This window comes from Portunus trituberculatus, chromosome 18 (assembly GCF_017591435.1).
Source record: "Portunus trituberculatus isolate SZX2019 chromosome 18, ASM1759143v1, whole genome shotgun sequence".
Classification (NCBI taxonomy): Eukaryota; Metazoa; Arthropoda; class Malacostraca; order Decapoda; family Portunidae; genus Portunus; species Portunus trituberculatus.
The window spans coordinates 279,836-295,800 of NC_059272.1; the positions used below are offsets into that span (position 1 = coordinate 279,836).

The following is a 15,965-nucleotide window of genomic DNA, read 5'->3' on the forward strand; positions in this document are numbered from 1 at the left end:
ATCAGTATTGAGTTGAGAACCTGTGCTGATGTATGGCCACTTCCTCCAGACAGTGGAGGCATTGAACACTGGGAAGGAAAGATTACAGAATTCCTTGAGTTGTTAAAGAACATTACCTTTCCTCTTCTGTTATCAAAGACTATGAATATAGGTGACCTGAATGTAACTCTGGAAATATTAGAACATAATGTTACAAGAAGCAGAGATATAGATCAAAATCTTTCAAACACTTGTTCTATGTTTTTGACATCCCATCACGAGTTACTGATGGTGCCAGAACTCGCATTTCAAAAGTGAATCCGTACTTTATTGCTTGTGTGGTGGTTGTGGCCCTTTCCTCCATGCCTTGCAGTTCCACCCCTGGTGTCAAGAGGCAGACACCTAATATTAGCATCAGTATCTGAGGCAGTATTAAGTTGTCATGGCATTGCTCCTTGGAAACATTGGCCACTCCTCTCAGACATAATGAATGCCACTTGTAACCATTCTCATAAGCAGTGAGTCTAAGTTCCAGAGTATATTAGACTTCCATAGATAAGACATGCATTGTAAGATGGATATTCCTTAATCAGGTATGAAATTTTTATTCTATTTTACTATTAAAGTAATAGTAATATGGTACTTTATAGTCTTGTAACAATGCAGCTCATGTTATACCTCCTAGTATTAAGACCAGGAATATCTCTAGAGTTTTCCCTTTTATATACATCATAACAATAGAAGTAATGTTAGCTGCTGCTGTTGTTATCTCTGCTACTGTGTCCCATTCAAGGTGTGAGCAGCATAATCAACTTCAGTCAGGCTCAGCATGAACCAGGTACACATTTTCTCAGTTTGTTTCAAGGTCACTTCTGCCTTGGTCTGCTGCACTGCTTTCATCATGCACTGTTGTGCTGATCCATTATTCACTAGAAGAAACTATAATTTCTTCAGAATTTACATGTGTGTATATACTATTCATTATTTATTTTGCCATACACACAGAAAAATAATTAATGGAGAGTATTGCAAGCAGCCATATGATGCTGGAGTACTTGCACATCAGGGTGTGTGGGTGCCTGGCGATCCTTGGTAGTACAAGATATCCTGGAAGGTTTGCAGGTGTGGCATGCCTGTAGTGTCCAGGGGGAGCTGAGTGATGCATGTAGTGTGTGTGTTGCTGAGGTTGCTATGAGATTATCCATGATACAGGTGTTGTCAGAGATATTTTTTGGAACCCGGTGTCTCGGTTTGATTGTGTACTTCTCTAGCTATACAAAGTTGTGATAGCCAAATTATTTGTGAAATGTATATAGTCTTTTTCAAATGAATAAAGTATTCATATAAAGTCAAGGAAACACAAGCTTTGAGTTGGTCTCATTGGTGTAATGTTTTTCTCTACTGAAAACAAACGGGTATTAATTTTCTGAGTAGCTATATTATACTGTATACTGTGAATTTTTAGGAAGATTTTTCTTTTGAATTGTGTCACAGTGTTAATGTTGCTTTTATTTTTCTGGAAGTAAGCTGTTTCTGGTAGACCGAAGGGAAAAGATGATTTTGTAACATCTGATGTATTAATGTGGCAACCAAGGGAGGTATACCACATATACATATTCAAAACGGTGAAGAAACGAAGGGAGAATCTAATAGTAATGCTAAACTGAATCAGTCGACAGAGGAATGAATTCATAATAGGATTTAGCCAAAATTTGTCATGAGAGATTGTGAACAAGAGTTACTCTGAATGAAGTTAGGTATTATTAGAGCACTGGTTTTCATGGCAAGAGATTTACTAGTGTGTTCCACAGACCATGTTGAGACTGAATTGACGAATCTCATTTTGGTTTATGCAAATTTGTTGCAACTGTTGGGACGGATGAACAGGTTTCCACTTATGGGTTATTTTGATATCTGAGAAAGTATTAATTTTTTTTTTTATGTAAAACGCTAAGTAGCCGTTATCATTCACGGCTGCTCCACCCCGTGCCTTGCGGACTCCTGAGTGCCTTGCCCACTGACCACACTCCTCCCTGGTGCCGCATTGGTTATAAGGAGGTGTGTCCCGCCCCACCCCGCCGTGCAGTGCAGTGCAGTGTTGTGCCTCGTATCGCAAGTCGTGGTGACACTCCTGCCTGCCTTTGCAAAATCATAAAACTTTTGCGGTGTTAACTTTAACTGTGTCCTTATCAGCGTTGGTTCTTCACGTCACGGACGTAGAGCTACACGTTTCCTGCCGAACACATCCTCCTAAAATCTAAATTAGGAGTCTAATGTCTTCTATTTCTTCTTGGTGTTTTGTTGGGCGCATGCAAGGAGTCTAATGTCATGTGACCACTAGGCACTGACCACTGACCACCGCACTCTGCATGAAGGTAATGGTCACACAGGAGTAAATGTGCTAACCAATGGTGTAATTAAAAAAAAAAAAAAAAGGAAGAGAAATATAACAAGAAATCATAAATAAGGAAAGGCATTATTTGGCAGGTGTCTGGAGTGAAAGGATCAGTGTGATAAAAGTGGCGGTCACAAGAAGAAGAGTGGGAGTGGGCGGCGGGTTTGCGTGTGTAGGATTAGAGATGTAGATACAGTGAACCAACTGGACGTGCAAGGTTGCGTCACCTCACAGGAAGGTAGCACTTATTGATCCTGGTTTGCTTCGCATCAATTGTGTGGGCAATAATAATAATCTGTGTGTGTTGCTCTTCTTGTTTGGAGTTTGGTGTGGCCGTGTGGAGTTTCACTGGTGGCGCAGTCAATGACGCACTCGAAGTGTTCCGTGGCCGTAGGTTGTGGCAGCACTCAGCAGGAAGACCACATCTGTTAGATTCGGCTGAGTTGCCCTTTTTCTTAAGGAAGTCCCCGATGTGATGAGGGCGAAGCCTGGAAGTCTTGCGAACCAGCGAGGCACCGAGATGTGCTGGTGACGGCCCGATTAGGTGGAGTGGTGGTGGCCGTGATGGTGAGTGGAGGAGAGGTTGGAGAGAAGTGATCCATTGGGATGGAATGTTCCCAGGGCCAGTGAGTGGTGGTGAGGGCAGAGTGTAGTGGTTTAACTCACTAGAGAGGTGGTAGCTTACCTGCGCGAGTGGTCGCAGGCGAATCGGAGGCTCAGCGTGGGTATAAACAGATGGAACACAACGCAACACTGGGGCACTACACAAACACTTGCTGATGCTTTACATTGATTTGTTTATCCCCTTTTTCACTTGATAACACTGGGGCTGATATGCCACGGCACCCCACAACTCACACACACACCTCAATAAACCACTAGGTGACACCCAACCTGGTGTACCTACCCCAACACAACAGGTCTGGATTCTTACCTGGTTGGGCTACCTTGGAAGAGGGTCTAATTCGGTAAATTTACCAATAACACCTTAAGTATTTTTAAATATCCTCCCTTAGCAAGCTTTGGGGCAATTGAGGAATCTGTGGTTTGAAGGGGGACAAATCAGATGTAGCAAAATTTGCCGGTAAATTTGCAGTTTGAGCCAATACACCCTATCATAAATTTCTTTTTCCCTAAGTCTAACAAGCTTGGGGACCTGGAAAAGTGGGGTTTTTGGGTAGGGAAAGCAAAAATTAAGCAATTGAGGGAGGGGCCCGAAAAAAATCTAAGGAAAAAATACCCGTTTTTAAGAGAAAAGGGAAAATCACAAAATTCATGAGTACTTTAAACTGAAATTGTCCTAACCTAACATAATATCCTCTCCCCTCCCCCCTCCTACCCCCAAACAAGCTTGGGGGACTGTGGGGAATCGGGGGTTTTGTGGGGGAGCCAAAAGAGGCGAGATATGGCGATCCAAAAAATCTAAGGTTAAAAACCTAACCTAACCTAACATAACCTACCTGCACCCCCCAGACCCCCTACACCCCTACAACACTAACCTAACCCTAACATAAACCTAACCTAACTGGGGGGGCTGCAGCCCCCTGGACCCCCCTGCAACACTAACCTAACCCTAACATAAACCTAACCTACCGTATCTTTCTTTGGGGCAGCTTCCCTCCCCCCCACACTGGTTCTCTTATAGCTTCACACAATATGCCCTACCTCTACCAATACCCCTCCTCACAATACCTTAACGAAAGGATGAAGGTCCTGGCTGGTCCTCTTCTCGATTGTACACTGACTTGCATTGCAGGAGCAATGATTTCCCAGTAATCAAATTCGTAACCTTTACAACTAGTGTCACTGGTGACCATGGCTGAACTGCGCACACAGATGTCTCTGTGCACCTGTCTGCCCAGCTGTGCCCCGCTTACGAATACATATAGCAAATTCCCATTGGCGCAGATCGTGGTGTTAAGAGGTGGTGGCACGTCATTGGACAAAAGAACTATAGACACAATAAGAATCCTATTCAGCAGTTACCCACAGACCCCAGCTATAAACAAATGCAAGTCAGTGTATTGCTCATTTCCGAGTGTGATGGAGCTCTGTGGCTCGTGGCTCGCCATAGCTTGCTGGACTTAGAGAAAACTCGCCGAACACCGCACATTTGAAGGCTTGTGTCCTGAAGTTCTTACTAATTTCCGATAGGGTAAAATGGGGTTAGAAATGCTCGTAGAATTGTAATGTAGACTGTGAGAATGTAATAATAATAATAATAATAATAATATACGGTTTATTACTTTGGCAATGTAAAAAATTACACTGAAAATGTACGGGGGGTGACACTAAGACAATGAACTGAAATGCTTAACCTAACTATGGATATAACTTAACCTAGAATTTACTTATTTATTTAAGGCTCGCACAATAGTGGGCACCGCGCTCAGTCGATACCGATCAGTGCGCGGTGCTCTTAAGGGCGCCACGCGATTATGGTGTCGGGTGGCGCGAGCAGGGGGAGGCACGTCGGGGGGTAGCAGGTGGCGGAGACGTGGATGACGCAGCAGTCCTTCCCCAAATTTTTCCAATGCTTCCTGGTGTCTTGTGGCCAGCCTCGGCAGACTCAGGCAGGTCAGGGCGTCCTCGTAGGACCTGTAGGCAGGCCCAAGGATGACCCTGAACGCCCTCCTCTGAACCCTCTCCAGCTGTTGTCGTTGTGTGAGGTTCAGGAGGAGGACCACGCTGGGGCGGCGTACATGAGCTTAGGGAGTATAAAGGTGAGGTACACTCCCCTCAGCTCATCTGCCGGTGCTCCCAGGGACCTGAGTCGGCGCAGTAAATAGATTTTGTATGAGGCTGACCTGATGATGTTGGAAACATGCTGCTTCCATGATAATTGATCATCCACCAAGACACCTAGAAGCTTGGTGCTGCGGACCACCTGGAGGGAGTGAGGGCCCACAGATAGCTGGGGAGGGGGGACTGCTGCTGTGGAGGTACAAATGTGCATCACCACGGTCTTGGTGTGGTTGATGGTCATTTTGTTGTCCTCCGTCCACGTCTGTAGTTGGTTTAGAGTGGACTGCAGTGCTGAGAAGTCTGGGTTGGTGTTGTTGACGGGTACACCCACGGTGCAGTCGTCCACATACTTCCAGCGGTGGGGGGTGTGGACGAGAGCATCATTGATGAGGATTAGGAAGCACAGTGGACCCATCTTGGTCCCCTGAGGGACCCTGCATGTGAGCTGTTGGAAAGAGGAGACAGATTCCCTGATAACGAATGTGTATAGTTACGTGTGGTGTATTGGTTGAAACTGCAATAATACCAATTTGCCTCCTAAAAAAGTCTACAGCCCCCTTAGCCTAAACTAGCTGAGGGGCTGCACCCCCCAGACCTCCCACCATAGGGTCTTTACCCTAGCCTTAACAACTAGCAGGGGGGCCTGCACCCCAAGACCACCTCTAGACTAAACTAACTGGAGGGCTGCACCTCCAGATCCCCCTCTAGGATCTTTACCCTAACCTAACTTAAATGTCCAGCACAGCAACCTTTCCTCACACATCACACTGTTTTTCTTTCAAAGTAAGCTGGTGGCAGACACAGAAGTCAAAGAGATCCTTGGCTTTACCACTGCTGCAAGCAAAAGTCAATTAGTCCAGTATCACAATCCTCACACCTGTTTGCTGCCATCATTGTGGTCAGATGATGCAAGTGCGCAGGTCCACACGTTTTACCTCCTAATTGGCATCTCTGACATGACGTGACAACTTACGCCTTGTTATTGGCAGGTGTGACGTCATGTTGTACTGTGTTGCAGTAGCCGTATGTACCAACACCTGAACACCCACATAACTCTCCTTGCTTGCGATGGGGGCGACAAGCTTCATCATTATGGACTTAGATTTTGGGAGGTACCTACCAAACTCTGAGAGCCCATGTAGAACACACAAAGGCTGGCCACCAAATAAAACCACAAAAAACGTGTTGGACATAAACTACTTCATCATTAAATGTCTTGCTTCTTGTTTAGGAATTACTATTAGTAAGATTATCCTCAAATTGACCTCAACAATGAATCAAATCCCTATCCTAACACCTAACTCAGACCATATGCTTGACACTACAAGTTTACTCCCCACACTTCCTACCTGGTGAAACAAACCATATGTTAGCCTATTTCTGCCATTTCACCAGGGTTTTACAAACACATTTTTACATTAACACTTTCTAATAATGCACAGATATTTCTAAAGCATGATATTTGGTGAGAGGGCAGATTCTGTCCTGTGTAGCTGACCGGAATGTAAATAAATTTCATTGTTTCTGACTTCTCTTGCAAGTACATTTTTGCTTATGACTTAAAAATATACTTACAGACTAACATTTCTATTTCTTACTCTGCACAGAACTTGCTTTCCATTTAGAGAAACATAGACCTCCTTGTATCCAGGGCTGAATCATGGGGACTAAAGTTAAATACTGAAAAAACTGTTACTATTATGGTCTGTCGCAGCACTGCACCCTATGAAGGACCTGCTTATTACATGAATGGCCATCTAATTCAGTTCATAGACTCAGCATCAGATTTGGGATTGTTGGTTGATACTACTCTGAAATTCCATCAACATATCTGCAGTATTGCCAATAAGGCATTTGGTATTGCCTCAAACCTCCTTAAGAGTACAGTAAACCAGGACTCCTCATTTATGCTTTCTCTTTACATTGCACATATTGAGTTTTCAACTATTGACTTCTCTTACATGGTTTATTCATCCAGTAATTGAGTTCTCTTACGTGGTTTGGCACACAGGTTATGAGGGAGACCTTTTGTTGTTGGAAGGGGTTCAGCACTATTGGTCAAAGCAAATTATTGGTTATCACAACATGGATTATAGCAGTCATCTTTCTGCTCTGGGTCTGTATGTGCCAGGTAGGCTGCTCTGAGCTGACCTGATAAAGGTGTGGAAAATATGTAATGGATTAACATCTATTGCACACACTGATTTCTTTATTCCTATGCCTGATGCCAGGACTTGAGGCCACTCTCTCAAAATATTCTATCCTCATATACATACTGACTTACGCAAAAGATTTTTCTCAATTAGCTAGATTTATTAGCCTCAGGAATTCTCTGCCCTCCAAGGTTGTCCTGGCTCTTACCTTATCCCAGTTTAAAAGACTTCTTGCCATTCATCTGGTGAACAGTCTGTTTGAATATTAATTACTCTTTGAAGAATTCTCTTTATTGCTTGCAACACACATTCCATAGTATTTTGCATCAGCTTGCATTATTGTTATTAGAAATATATCTCTCTATTGTGGTGTGTTTGCATGTTTGGAGCTCTTTCCCAGAGGAGCTCATCCTGGTTAGACATCCTGGTAAGACCAAGGACTTGTACTGAGTAACCTAGAAATATCTCACAGGTTTCCTTTAGAATTAGCACTCACTGCAGCTTTGTTCATTTGTCTTAAAGACTTCAGATCATTGGTGATGGTAACTCCAACTCTTCAATTGTTATCTCCAAAGCTGATGATCAATAGATGCAGTGGGTAATAAGAAGTAACATTAGATTTAATCATAAGTTCTCTCCATCATTATTCTTTGTGAGAGGAGCTTTTAGTTCTTGCCAGTGCCCAAAATGCAGGAGACATGCACTGCATCAGGAGTGTAGGTACTGTACTTCACCTCAGTTGAGTGACCCGAAAATACCTGAAGTTCACAGGATTTAAGTATTTATTAAAAGTTTTTTTTTTTTTTTTTTTTTTTTTTTTACGGTAAGGCCTAAAGCGCCTGTAGGCACACTTGAAGAGTGTATGGGAAGCACTGTTCAGCTTCCGCCCATTAGTGGCGCAGGCAATTTTATTTATAGTGGTACCCATATTAGGGCCCATATCACCATCCAAGCTCATCTTGAGTGTAATCACCTAGAACCTGGGTATCATGGTGATATGTAGGTAACTTTGAGCCACTCGGCAAATGGCAAAGTGTTTTAAGGCTGTACATGGTGGGATTCGAACCTACGCGAGGACGTCTGTCCGATCCCACGCTCACCACCGTATCGACTATGCCACTGCCTCCCTAAGTGTTCCTTAGAGGCTTCTAAATTACTGATAACCAAATACAGCTAAATAATATTTTTTTTTAAAGGGTAACTTTTGCTCAATTTCAAGAATCAAATTGATTGAGTATATAATTGATGTTTCAGTTGGCATGAGGAGTGTTACCAGAGTGGTGTGCCCAACCCACTGTCTCACCCGCACCACTGCCAGCATGCATACCAAGTGTCGCGGTGGGGCATACCCCTTCACCAAGGACAAGGTGAGGGGCAAACATGGGGTTTGGGTTGGTGCCAAGCAAGAAACCTTTGTGTTGGTGATTCTGTTGAGTAATCTCTCTCTCAAGTTGCCATTTTCTCTCTCTCTCTCTCTCTCTCTCTCTCTCTCTCTCTCTCTCTCTCTCTCTCTCTCTCTCTCTCTCTCTCTCTCTCTCTCTCTCTCGTTTTCTCATTTTCTTTCTTTTTTAAATAGCAGGAGTATAGTTAACACTGTTATTTTATTCACAGATGTTGTCCTTCTAATAGTGAGTAAAGAATAGAGGAAGGTGTTGAGTAAGTGTTCCTTGCAGAGGTGTGGTGATGGCCCTCTGGTGGTGGCTGTGAGTGTTGGGAAGGAGTCTGAAGGATAGGGAGAGGGTAGGGCAGTGTGTGCAGCAAACTGAAGCTTTGTGGTCTGTAGCAGCAAAGGTAAAGTTGATAGGTTAGCCACTCAGCAACAGTTTGAAAAATCACCAGCTTTTGGCAGGACTCGTCTCAAGTCTCTGAGATTATCACTGCCGAGTGGTCACCAAGAGACTGCCGCCTCACCAAAACTCTCACTGAAGTATTGAAATTATGTCAGGAAGATGGTATCCCCAATCACCCATATGGTACTTTGCTTGGCATAGATTGTAAAATTACTTATGAATCTTCTCTTCCTTTAGTTTTTTTTCATTACATTTCCCTTTGTGCCATACCTGCTTCAGCACTGAGAGAGAGGGAGAGGAGTGTTGGTTGTAACACTTGAACCATTTTGTTTGCAGGTGCAGCGAGTCCAAGTACCAGACACTAAGGTGGACTGGAGTGTTGAGTTTCCAGAGTACTTGCCACCAAGCCACACTGCTCCACACATCCTGGCTGCACCTCCCTATGCTGATCCAGAGATAGGGTAATCAACTCCTTTTTTACTATATAATATAGTATAGTAAAACTGATTCATTTATTTCTCTGCACTTTATGCAGTTATATGTGTTGACAGGACTTTAATTATGCCCTTACTTGGTCATATGTATATATATTTTTCCAGTTGCTGAAGCCAGACTGTAGCATGCATGACTGGAAAGCTAATTTTTTTTCAGAACTGCCGGCTTCAAACCAAGGTGGAATGCACTGGATGGCAGAGTGAGTCGCTGTTCCCATGTGAAACCTTATGATGTGGTGGACGGCTTTCCGCGGTGAGGGGGCTGTCACTGGCTCTGCTTTGGGACTGGTCACAAAAAATTTGTTGCTCAGTAACTTTTGTTTCACATTCAATTTGATTCTTGATTATACACAGTGGAGACTCAATACTTGAACGTCTTAATAGTCGAACTATTCAATACTTGAACAAAAAGTATCCCCTTTAGCCCATAAATTCCCGTGAAAAGCCCACATGGTATAAAAAAAAAAAAAAAAAAAAGTTTGATTTAATACTCTAAAAAATACCTGATAGTTGAACGTCCACACACGATTGTAGACGAAGGCTCCCTGGCCTCTCCTTCCCCCTCCACCAGTTGTGCTGCCACAGTCATCAGAACAACATTCTCATGCATTCTGTCTGTAGTTTTTCACTTGTAAACTTACATTAACACCAAAGGCTTATATGTAGTGAAAATATTTGGTAATTGATCGGCCACACACATGGTTGTAAACAAAGCTCTGTCTTCTCCCTCCCCGCCGCTGTCATTGTCCCGTTCTGATACCGGTAGTACCTGTATTCTGGTATATCGGATACTGGTGTGCATCCCCTGTCCTGCCACAGCCTTGAGAAAACAACATTTTACTGCACTCTGTAGGTAGTTTTTCACTTAAAGATTTATAATGGCACCAAAGAGGTTTATTTGTGGTGAAAATGAGGAATCTAGTGAGAGTGCAAGTGTGAGTGAGCCACAACCCTCCACTAGTGAGTTCACAGGAATCACACCAGATGTTTTCATGGATGGTGACTGGTCCTCCTCCTCCTCCTCCTCCTCCTCCTCCTCCTCCTCCTCCTCCTCCTCCTCCTCCTCCTCCTCCTCCTCCTCCTCCTCCTCCTCCTCCTCCTCCTCCTCCTCCTCCTCCTCCTCCCCCCCCACCCGTCTCCCCTTGTCTTCTATGTTACCCATCACCAGCCTTCACTTACAGTATGTACAAATCAAAATTATTAAAAAGTTACTGAAATTTTTATAAACTTGAGGTTTTGCTAAGATTAGAAGAAATTACCTGATTTATAGGTATTGATAGTCAAACTTTTTGATACTCAAACAGCCATTTGGAACTAATTAAGTTCAAGTATTGAGTCTCCACTGTATTTGTCTTGGAAGATTTTGGTTTCTCAGATCTAGTTTACCATGATGTCTGTTCCTTAAAATTCCTTCCTTCAACAGGCTGGTTATGACAGTAAATATATTCTCTGTTTGTTCCTCACAATGCATTGCTTTCTTGCACTGTAGGTACACCATTTCTTGCATTCTTGCACTTCTTTCATTAGTTAATAATTTGCATAATTTATTTACTTCAATGTAGCCATCACTCTTAATTGTTTAGATAACCAATAAAGTGAATTAATTTTTCATAGAAGACTATTACTATGTAATGATAAATGATCAGACTGGTTGTACTGACTTTGGAGTGATTGGTCAGTACAGAACAGATCTTCAATGACACTCCCCACTCCTCTGATTGCTTGGGCTGCACCTCCTGGACACCTGGAATGTTTCACAGAAATGTGTGTGGCCGGACTGGAGTGGCAGGGCGAGGTGCTCTGGGACGGTGGGGACCCAACCATGCTGCAGATCCCATTGTGACGCGGTGGAAGTTGGCTGATGGCAAGGCAGTCATTCACGGTGAGTGAAAAGCAACTTATCACAGTACATAGTGTGTGAAGAGTCTTGGTAGGCATGCACCTTTTGCTTCATATTACACATGTGGTGCTTTGTGCATGTTGTGTGGGTCAGCATTTGCAGTGGTGCCTGTTCAAGGCTTACACAGTGCCAGTGCAGAAATAATGGGAATGTTGTAGCTTTGTTTCAAGGGATGTAACAAAGGAAGGATTAGGACCAAGGGGTGAAGGGTGTTAGGGCAGTCCAAGCACTACACAAATGCCATGATGAGCTGTGCATGTTTGAAAACCTGTTTACTTCTTGCATACCAAACTCCGTTATTGTACTCTCATAAACGCTTTGAGCACCATTCCTATTTTCCCAGCCTGGACCTGTGTATCACTTGGCTGGCTGCCCCCTGCATGCTCTGTACCCACCTCATTATAATTGCTTTATTTGGCATATACTGTCACATTTATGCAGAGCATTATAGTGTACTATCACTATGTCTTTCATCAGAAGCACCTTGGCAGATATTCAGAGATACTCAGAACTCGACATAGTGGTGAGTAGCCAGTCTGAGATGGCTAGGCTAGGAACAAAAAGTGGTATAATTCTCCTTCTTGTGGAAGTCAGACAAGCATTGAATTAGTGACAGTCTGGCTTCCATAGAAAAGAGGATTATACCACTACTGACTGATTCACTGCAGCCGTCACTTTGCCAGCCAGCCTCGAGATGCAGTGCTGTGGTGTGACGTGGCATGATGCGATGTGGCAGTCTCTGATTTACTTGAATGATTGTGGGTGGAGTTTCAGGGTGTCTCCAGTACATAGTGCCACCACCTAAACAAAGCACAAAACACTAAACTTCTTGTATTAATCTGCCCTTTGAAACAAAAGATAATTTAGCGCACACCTGGACATGACGGTTTGTTGTAGTGTCATAGTGCATCCCCTATCACATCCATGTATACATAGCAGTGTTGAAAGGGTTAAGATCAGATTCTAAGTACTTAAGCCATAGTTTGCTTAGACATTGGTAAAATTAAGGCCCATTCACTGCTGTATCAGTTCTGTGTTGGTTCAGTGTCAGTGATATTATGAAACTTTTCAGAGAAGACCAGAAGACCAATCCTGCAGTTTGTTTGCATCCAGCGTCGTGACACTGGGCACTGGGCCATTCCAGGTGGCATGGTGGACCCTGGCGAGCGTGTCACCACCACCCTTCAGCGAGAGTTCCTGGAAGAGGCACTCAACTCCCTGGAGATGACACAGAAACAGAAGGAAGAAAGTGAAAAGCAGCTCAAAGAACTTTTCAAAGGGGGTAAGATGAACAGATAATCAACTGCTTCACTTTCTTTGGTTTTTCTTCCCAGTCAATTATGAACAATTTTTCTAGAAATTATCAACATGCCAAAATGTTATCAAGCTTTAATTGATGAAAGCACAGGTGCTAATGGAAACATTGGTCCTGAACATGTGGCATGATGAACTTCCTTCAGATGGAATGTGCCTTTCAAAATAGTGATGGGTGAGGAGTTCTTGGTCTTGGTCCTGTGTGCCAGAGAAGTAGTACAGCCCTGCATGTACATCTGTTTAAGGTTCACACAGGAATATGTCATGATCTAAGTTGCCAACTTTGTGTAGCTGGTGCCAGTACATGACCGATCAGAAAGTGGTGTTGAAAGGGATTGATGGAGTTAATTGGTGGTGTTTGTAACTCCTTATTCTATGGAAGAATGTCTTTTGATTCTTTCATATTACACACAAGGGCAGAGCTCAGGGACACATTGTAATTGTTGCATCAAGCAGAATTGGTGCCTCATGAGTTTTGTGTTGGCTTTAAACAAGCATAGTGATAAGTACCTGTGTCATCAGTTTGTGACGTCATCTGGAATATTCCAGGCGTCGAGATTTACTCTGGGTATGTGGATGACCCTCGCAACACTGACAATGCCTGGATGGAGACAATGGCCTTCAACTTTCATCAAGACAACCTGCAGGGCATGCTGTACTCGATGCAGCTCCACGCCGGGGATGATGCCAAGGCTGTCAAGTGGCAGGACATCTGCAGCACACTGAACCTGTATGCCAGCCATGAGGACATGATAGAGAAGGTTGCACAGAGACACCAAGCTCACTGGTGAGTACAGAGCCTTTGTGTTATCCTCACCTCCTGACCCAAGGCTCACTGGCATCATTTCACTTGGTAAAAAATTAAAAGATTAAGGAAAAATAAATACATCATTGTATTATTTAACTAGTGATTTTTATTTTATTTCAAATATTTTGGGACACTCACCTGATTTTAGTCATAATTCTAGTGATTTGTGCACTCAGCTCACACCAAAAGAATGTGCATTTGAATCCCAAGCCAGGTGGTGATAAAGTCAGTGTTTCCTTTCACATGGACAGGAGCAGAAACCTTTGCAATCCTGCTATTCTGTGTACATAATGTGTATGTGTATTTTGAGTGAGTGTCTGCACTACACACTGATAGGCAAACCAGGCATGGAATGTTGGGCATGTAAATGCATAGTGACATATTGCATTGTGAATATGTATAATTTTGTACTCCTGAGTGAAGGCTTGTTATGCACTGATTGTTGGTGCATCTTGATTGCCTCAAATGTTAAAGATGATATAGAAATGATAAAAGTTTCATAGAGATCATTATCTGATAGAGATTCTTCTAATGCACAGACAAGTGTTATAGTTGTGCAATACGTACGGGTGAACTGTCTCGGTCATTAACGTAGATACACAGGTAGAGGATCTAAATGGCCCTTATAGCAGATGTGTAAATCTATATAGAACCAAAGAATGTTAACACAGAACCAAACCTTATCAACACAGAACCAAAGCTTCTTCATTTAGAAAAATAAATTATTTGAAATTGAGCATTGACTGAGATGAACTTCAGCCTGTACAGTGTTGGGCCTTGTCAGAGATTGGACCGGTCTTGTCAGGTTGCATTTATCTCTTTCATTTTTATATAGAGCCAGTAACACAAGGAAAGGTAAATTGTTAGATGTGTGTATTATTCCCATGCTGGCTGCCATAGGATTGTGTTTTTTGGATTTTTTTCCTTTCTCAGAGATTATATCAGACTAGTTATTATATTTTTATATATTTAAAAGCTTTCATTCTCAGCTCTACATACACTTCTTATGCCTCACTGATTATTGATTTGAGAAGTAACTTTGGAGGAGAAAGTAACTTACTTTTTTAAGTGATTAATCTTTGGAAACACAGTAGCCCACACCGTGTTGTGCACCAAACCATTTGTAACAAAATTCTTGATTCCCTCCAATACTGTAGCTTTCAGTTTTCACTGTGTTGCTTTGATATTATATGCCTGTTGACAGACAAAAAAGAATGAATAATAATAATTCCTGCATGTCTCAGTTCCTACACAAGCATTCACTCTACAATAACTGAACCCAAATATTTGATAACATTCACTCATAACTTTGTCAAAATATTCTTTGTCACTGTTAGAGACAATTCTTATAAATATACAAACATAAATGAGCCTGTAACATCACTCAAAAAGCAAATGGTATATATACGTATAAAACACTTCCCTAAGACACACACGCAAACACACACACACACACACACACACACACACACACACACACACACACACACACACACACACACACACACACACACACACACACATTGTAACAAGTTACAGGAAGATCTTGATAAAATATATGAGTGGAGTAAAGAGTGGCAGATGGAATTTAATAAAGACAAGACCCATGTTATGAAAATGGAAAGAAGTAGATACAGACCAAATTGGGATTACAGACTGGGTGATGAGAAAATTAAAGAGACCAATGAGGAGAAAGACTTAGGAGTAACCGTGCAAAACACTTTGTCACCGGAGAAACTCATTAACAAGATTTTTGGGAAAACATACAACATGCTTCAAAATATTGGCCTTGCATTCCACTACCTAGATGAAGGAATGATGAAGAAGATATTATGTACCTTAATAAGACCCCAGCTAGAATATGCAGCATGTGTCTGGTCACCGCATATGAAGAAAAATGTGAAGAAGGTAGAAAGGGTACAGAGGCTGGCAACAAGGATGGTACCAGGACTCAGGGAGTTAGACTATGAGGAAAGACTGAGGAAGCTGGGGCTGACCACATTAGAAGAGAGAAGAACAAGAGGAGACATGATAACTATGTATAAATTGGTGAACAAGATTGACATACTGGATAGAGAGTTGATAAAGGTGACCACAAGTAATCATCTCCGAGGACATGGAAAAAGCTAATAAAGGACATCTGTCTAAATGACGTGAGAAAATACAGTTTCCCGCATCGTAGCATTGATAAGTGGAATAAACTGAGCAGTCATGTCGTTGACGCGGTGTGTGTCAATCAGATGAAAGAGAGATATGACAGGAATGGACAAGGAGACAGGACACAGAGAGCTTAGCTCAGGCCCTGTAATACACAAATAGGTAAATACACACACACACACACACACACACACACACACACACACACACACACACACACACACACACAC

At 42.7% G+C, this 15,965-nt stretch overlaps 1 protein-coding gene across 4 annotated transcripts; it reads left to right on the top strand.

Annotated features, from left to right (window-relative positions):
* The first annotated feature begins 2,224 nt into the window (after positions 1-2,224).
* LOC123505852 (ADP-ribose pyrophosphatase, mitochondrial-like) lies at positions 2,225-15,249 on the top strand. Of its 4 annotated transcripts, XM_045257642.1 has the most exons (8): positions 2,468-2,612; positions 8,527-8,639; positions 9,399-9,523; positions 9,714-9,809; positions 11,317-11,438; positions 12,529-12,738; positions 13,320-13,557; positions 15,234-15,249. In XM_045257642.1, coding segments are annotated over exons 2-8 (900 nt in total). In that variant the 5' UTR covers positions 2,468-2,612; positions 8,527-8,531; the 3' UTR covers positions 15,235-15,249. The 4 variants fall into 4 exon arrangements, with proteins under 4 accessions (XP_045113576.1, XP_045113577.1, XP_045113574.1 ...); XM_045257641.1 differs by lacking the exons at positions 2,468-2,612; positions 15,234-15,249 and adding an exon at positions 2,225-2,354 and having other exon boundaries at positions 13,320-15,095; XM_045257639.1 differs by lacking the exon at positions 15,234-15,249 and having other exon boundaries at positions 13,320-15,095.
* Positions 15,250-15,965: the final 716 nt, after the last annotated feature.

Bases quoted from the DNA above. Each gene is read 5' to 3' on its own strand.
- LOC123505852 (XM_045257641.1), top strand. From the start codon at position 8,532: ATGAGGAGTGTTACCAGAGTGGTGTGCCCAACCCACTGTCTCACCCGC. The intron at 9,524-9,713 runs GTAATCAACTCC...ATTTTTTTTCAG, and splicing joins TATGCTGATCCAGAGATAGG to AACTGCCGGCTTCAAACCAA. The intron at 9,810-11,316 runs GTGAGGGGGCTG...AATGTTTCACAG, and splicing joins GTGGTGGACGGCTTTCCGCG to AAATGTGTGTGGCCGGACTG.